Source organism: Solanum verrucosum, unplaced genomic scaffold (assembly GCF_900185275.1).
Source record: "Solanum verrucosum unplaced genomic scaffold, falcon-dt-bn FXZP01000060.1, whole genome shotgun sequence".
Taxonomy (NCBI): Eukaryota; Viridiplantae; Streptophyta; class Magnoliopsida; order Solanales; family Solanaceae; genus Solanum; species Solanum verrucosum.
Genome location: NW_026020129.1, coordinates 10,523,259 through 10,529,759, shown reverse-complemented (window position 1 = coordinate 10,529,759; position 6,501 = coordinate 10,523,259). Strand labels below are relative to the sequence as shown.

The 6,501-nt window shown below is 35.8% G+C and overlaps 1 protein-coding gene across 1 annotated transcript; it reads right to left on the bottom strand.

Moving 5' to 3' along the window:
- Nucleotides 1-1,765: 1,765 nt before the first annotated feature.
- On the bottom strand, nt 1,766-6,005 carry LOC125826270 (uncharacterized protein At5g41620-like). Its single transcript, XM_049505592.1, has 3 exons — nt 5,324-6,005; nt 3,961-4,086; nt 1,766-3,397 (listed from the first exon to the last, which is right to left on the bottom strand). Exons 1-3 carry the CDS (start codon nt 5,714-5,716, stop codon nt 1,880-1,882), a joined length of 2,037 nt encoding a protein of 678 aa, XP_049361549.1. The 5' UTR covers nt 5,717-6,005; the 3' UTR covers nt 1,766-1,879.
- Nucleotides 6,006-6,501: the final 496 nt, after the last annotated feature.

Sequence of the window (6,501 nt, the reverse complement as noted above, 5' to 3'; positions counted from 1 at the left end):
TTATATCTAATTTAGGTAAAAATTTATGTAATAGTAATTAATTGTGGGTATCAATTGTCATGTTTAAGAAAGTTATCCTAGGATTATTCATAAAAATGGGGATTCTAATTCTAATTTTGTGGATTCTACATCCATAACTCTAAAATTTAAAGCCATGTAAGTTCTTCTCGTTATTCGATTCGACTTGTGTGTTTGCTATTGAGCATTTTTATATTCCACGTGAAATTCTCATTTACTGAAGAAAGAATTTGGAATGTATACAAATTTTGAGAGAATGAATACACAGATATGTATACATGAATGCAATGCATACATGATGTTCATGATTAAAACAAAATCTTCAATGCAGTGTATACATATGATAAGTGAATGAATACATAAAGTGTTTGATTTTTTAATATGTATACACTAGAGGGGATAACATAGCTATAAATGTATACTAATACTAAGTGAATGAATACACCATTCTTCTACCTATATACAATCAAGTATACAATTGATTTTTTTTAATCAAGTAACGAACAAAAATATATATGAAAATACATAATTTACGTTTTTAGGCGATTACGTATTGTATATAATTTTTTATGTTTTCGTTATTTTTGTTGTTTAGTGATATTGGTTATACGAGGAAAACAAAAAAAAACTATTAAAATGTCATTTATTAATTTGGGCCATTTTGTGCTTATTTTTTATTTATCTATGAAATGCTAATTAATGTTGGGCTATTTATTGCTAATTATAACTATCAATGTCATTTCCTCCTAATTTATGCAAATGTACCTATTTTAGGCCCCATTTCGATTTTAATTACCTTTTCCAACAAGGTTAAATTGGATTTAATATCTGCTCATTACAATATTCTTTAATATTTGCAGTGGCTTACACACACAAAAAAGACCACATTCTTACATTTTTATCATAAAATAAAGTTGACTGTATTCTAACATTTTTCTCATATAAAGACTTTGCTCAAAAGGGATCTTTTTACCATGATTTTAAAAAAATCAATTTGTTTTTTGAATTTCCTTTACCTTGGAGTAGCCATTTAACATATTCAAAAGGACCGGAGTTGTTCAAGGCGAAAGAAGTTGGATCACAGCTTCTCACACAAAATGAATTAGGGAAAAAAAGAGCATTCGTAGCATTCATTCCTTATACAAATGCTCAAGAACTTCAGACTTGCGTGCACCTCGGCTATTTCATTTGGTACCTGCTACCTCCCAACAGATGGTGGTGTTTGAACTAGCTTATGTCCACCTCGACTATTCCAGTGGGTACATGCTACCTCCCACCCATACAAGCACCAGAATTTGTTTGATTATGACGTTGTACTTAACATATACCCTATGCACAGTTGTTGTAGACTTATATAACAAAACACTATCAATTATATATGGGGACCCCCCCCAACCACCACCACAGAATAAGAATCCTATGTAATTTAGAAGCAAGTTTCTCATGTAACATGATGTACTCAATGAAACATTAAAGGTACAGAAATCATTCAAGTGGCCTAGACAAGAAGCATTCAACATATAATTAAAAGGACCATTGTAGTACCTTTCTGAGAAATGTACATGATGTGCAGCTAATGTAACATTTATCATCTAAACAGAAAACCTCAAAAATCTGCAGAGGAACTCAAACATAGCACTGACGGATATTCTGTTGCGTTTGAACTTGTCATCTCGTCCATCGTTATAAAAGGATCCGTTGGGACTCAGAAAACCAATATCTTGAATTCGTCTCGTTTTATGTTGTCCAAATACGTGTATCATCTCGTGGTTATTAGGAACGAATTAAAATATTCACATAGCACAGATCCTCGTGGCATGCAATAAAATGTTTCAAGCTACCAAAGCATTTGATTGTAGAACTAGAGGGAGATCTTGGTACCTTTCAATCGTGATCGTGAACGTTGACCCCTTGTTCTTGCTTCCATTAACTTGGCCTTCAAAGTGTTCTCCTTCAAATCTGGTGGCAATTTAGTTGATGACTCGGATATGTTCTCATGTGAGGGAAGCTTCTCCGTCCATTGCCTGACAGGACTAGCTCGAGCCCTTCTAACAGAAGTACCATAAGAAGCTAACTCATAATCATTTTCAGGTGGCATGTTTCCACTATCTGACAATAAATAATGGCTTCTAATTAATTCATCAATCATATAGTTTGAGTTAACTCCAGGAGTTCCATCAGCTTTGTTCTTTTTCCCAGAACTACCTTCTTCTGTTACTTCACATATCTCGAACTTGTTCGAAGTGCTTATTTCAACTTGGTTCTTTTCACTAGTTTCTCCTAGATCATTATCATCAAACTCGTTCCTGCTTTCACTTGGTAATGCAGCCCGGTTCATCTGTTCTTCAAACTTCACTTGTAAATTGGACATGCTGCTACTCTTTGACCTTTCGTGTAATGCAGGTTTCCTCAATATGTAATTAGGCCTCATTGTTTCTTCAGCACTCTTTTCCTTGGCACCATTTTCGCAGGGTCTCAAGTCAGAAGCACTTGGTTTTTGCAGCTCAAAACAATGTGAATCACTGCTAACAGAATCTTCGTCATCGCCCTCATCTTGCGGAGCGCTGCCAGCAACATTAAGAGGGATGGAATCCAGAGAACCTCGTCGGTAGGTGGGATCCCCTAAGTTAACATTATTCCTGATACCGGTTTGTTTAGTTTTAATAAATGTCTCTATTTCAGACCTGAATTTTTCTATGATTGAGCTTTTATCACCTTGACCATATTGAGGTTCCATTTTTGTCTGCATCCGTTCATCAATCCATGCTTCGGAAATGTGCAGAATTAGTTGATCACTATTAGTCCTTTCAGTCCAATCTTTGTCAGATTTATGTCTTACAGAATGCAACTCCTGTTCATAATGTCTTATTCCCCAAGCAAACTCATCACAAAGGTCTTCGAGAAGTTGTCGAGACTTTTTCTCTTTGTCCCACTCTTTCGAAGCATTGGCAAGAGATGTTTTCACCTCATACAGCTCCCTAGCCAGTCTCCGATGCAAGCTCTCTGAGCGTTTTCTTAGCTTTCTTTCATCTTCCAGTTCATCTCTGACAGACTGAACCGCAGCACTAATTCGATCTTGCTCCTTACTTTTCCTTACCACTTTATCCTCTGTTATCTGTTTCATCAATTCATCTATTTCGTGTCTATCCACTTGCTGATCTCGCACCAGCTCCTTGATCCGCACTCGAGCATGGTCTAATTCTTTCTTTAATGCTTTCACGAGTGACATGTTGGATGCATGCTGCTCTTCCAGGCCCCAGATTCTATTCAGTACTTTTAGAAGTTCTGTAGATGTTTTGAGGCTGTAGCTTGTCTCTCCAATCCTCCCTTTCAAGTCTATAGAACTAGACGATGTAACTGCAGCGTTGTAAGGTGCAATCTGAAAAAATTTATCACATGAGTTATTGCAAAGATGTTTTTGCTCATTTTAGCCAACACCTTTTAACATACCCACCCTCCTGAAAATAGATCCTCGCTAACTAGTTTACAGATATTGATTAGATTGGTCTAACAATAACTACGGCGAAAACAGACGTAGAAGATGAACTAAAAAGAAGACTGTGCATGTTGGTTAACAGATAGCTGATGACTGCAGTTACCAAGAGGATACTATGGAGCCAATGTTTTAAGTTACTAATCACTTTCTGGAACCATGAGATAAAATGATCCAATCAAGATGTTTGCAGTGAAAGAAGCTTCGAAGATTGAAATGATGAACAAGTAGAGCATGTAGGACATGTGATCTATGTCTGCAGAGAGTCAACTAAAGTCTTTGACGATTCTCGATGCTAAAGAGTATAAAATCCTATCACCTAAATTACTTTGAGATTTTCATCAGCTCTAAATTCCTTACTGAAATGTTGTATTGAAATGACCTAGAGAGGAGTTTAATTAAGTATCACTCGTAAAGATGTCATCAATGCAGATTAGCACTCTCTTTACCTCCATTGAACTGCCATAGCTTGCAGGAGATACAGGTTGAATCGCATGATTAGTCCTTTCAATCGATCGATGATGTTGCATCAATGATGCAGCAACATGCCGCCTCAAACTGCCCGCACTTCCTGGCTGGCAAAAACACACACAAATGTTCATGGAGAATGCTGAGCATTAAAAATCATGAAAACAAAATCAGACAACACGATAACTAAACAAGTTTCCCAGTCCTCGCTGGAGACCCAGTTAGAGGCATAATAATTTGTTGGTCCTTAAAAGCTTATTACACTGACATTCTCTAAGGAATCAAAGTTACAATCTTTAGTACAAACTAGGCATAGAGTCTAACTACTTGGTCACGGCTGTCAATCAACTTATTTCGGGGTTAATCTGTCCAACAACTCTAGGCTGACAAACCATAAAGCTAGAGGTATCTCTTGCACGCTAAGATACTCGAATCATAGAACCAATTTTGGGAGTATTTGAGTAAATAAAGAATCTTAGGCAGATGAAGAATGGCGAAGGTAGTAGTCATGTGGATCAAATTGAGATCAAATAAAAACAAAGCACAGCAGAGACAGAGAAACAGAAGGGGACAGCAAAAACCAGTAACTCCAACAACATCAGTCACCTCAAAGGTCCCAACTTCAGCACAAAAATCAAGAAAATCTAATCAAAAGGATCCATTAAATGACACATGGTTAGCTAAACTACCATGTTCTGCCACTATTAAACAAAAGGGTAATTGCCATTTAAGAGCTTATTAAGAAAAAGGAGAGAATTCTGATGAACTATCAACTCCAACACATCAGTCAGCTCGAAAGTAACCTCAAAGATTCCACTTTTACCACAAACAATCAAGAAAATCAAATCAAAAGGAACCTCCAAATGACACAAGATTAGCTAAACTAACAAATTCTTCCACTATTAAACAAAAAGGTAATTGACATATAGCTCCTTTTTTTCATTTCAAAAGAAGAAAGTAGAGAATTCAGATGAATCAGCAACTCCAACAACACCAGTCAGCTCAAAAGTAACCTCAAAGATTCCAACTTTACCACAAACAACGAGAAAATTTAATCACCAAATGACACAAAATTAGCTAAACTACCAAGCTCTGCCACTACTAAACAAAAAAGTAATTGCCACTCACAGAGCCATTAAAAATAGAGAGAATTCTGATGAACTAGCAACTCCAACAACATCAAGTTATCCAAAAACACTCAAAAATCACCTCAAAGATTCAAACTTTACCACAAACAATCAAGAAAATCTAGTCAAAAGGACACTACCAAGTCCTGCCACTACTAAACAAAAGGGTTTTTGCCATTAACAGAGCTAGCTATACAAGAAAGATGAGAGAAATTACCAGGTCAGGTGAACTTGGTGAAGGATCAGGATGTTCAAGAACCCTACTATCCTCATAAAGGTGGTGTCTATGGTGGCGATAAGGCTGAAGACGGCGAATTCTTGAAGATGGAACATTATTACTATTAACATGATGCATTTCAGAAAAAGGTATCTTGTATTGATGAAGCTCCCAAAGAATTGCAGCAAGTTTTCTAGCAGAAACACAAGAATTCTGAAAAGGGGTTTCTTTAATATGACTTTCTTGAACAACACAAACAACACTTTGTTGATGATTATGTTGGAGCCTCAAAAAGGGTATTACTGGTGTAGTGTGTCCCCCTCTTTTCCCTATTTTCTTCAACTTTTCCCCTAAATTTTCTTGCTTTTCTGCTGTCCCTTCTCCACTTTTCATCTCTCTCTCTCTCTCTATGTACACAATTTTCTATTGTTTCTTTTCTTTTCCCCCCCTTAACAACCCATTATCATTGAGTTAACTCAACTGTAGTAACTGCCACAGCTACTGCTACTCTGTATTGTGTACATCAGTAGAGTCTTTGAATTGAGTGTTGAATTCAAGATTCTTTGAGTATTTGTGTTGTTTAAGTTCAACATCCATGGCCAAAAAGCAAAAATAAATTAAGACTTTAATGGGGGAAACTCTATGGTTTTTTTGTTTTTTTCTATAGGTGTTGGTGTATGCATTGAGCTTAACATTAAATCCTAATGAAAGACTATGTTGTGTAGCCACATAGGCCTTGTAATTTTGTTGACTAATATGTTAAATAGTACAACTCATTTTACCTCCTTTGGATAAACCAATATTTTTGACAAAATAATTTTATAATAAAGTATTTTGTTGATATGGATAGAGTAATAATTATTAGAAAGTGAAAGTTAATACCAAAAGATGTGGTGCAGTGAATGGAGTTGTTCATTTCTTAATCAAAGGCTTTGAGTTCAAATCATGAATATGAAATTTCTTTTTAGTAGGAAGGTGGATCTCCGAATAGCGTCTTATTTGGTCGAATTTTGATTAGTTAAACTCTAATGCGTGTACTGAATACCAAATGGAAAGAAAAAGTGAAAGTTGACATTGCTAGCTTCTCTTGCTTTTACACTTTCTTTAACCTACCATGAGCATGCATGTTACCTTTTTTGCGTACTATTATCTCAACGTTATTCATTTCAATTTATTAA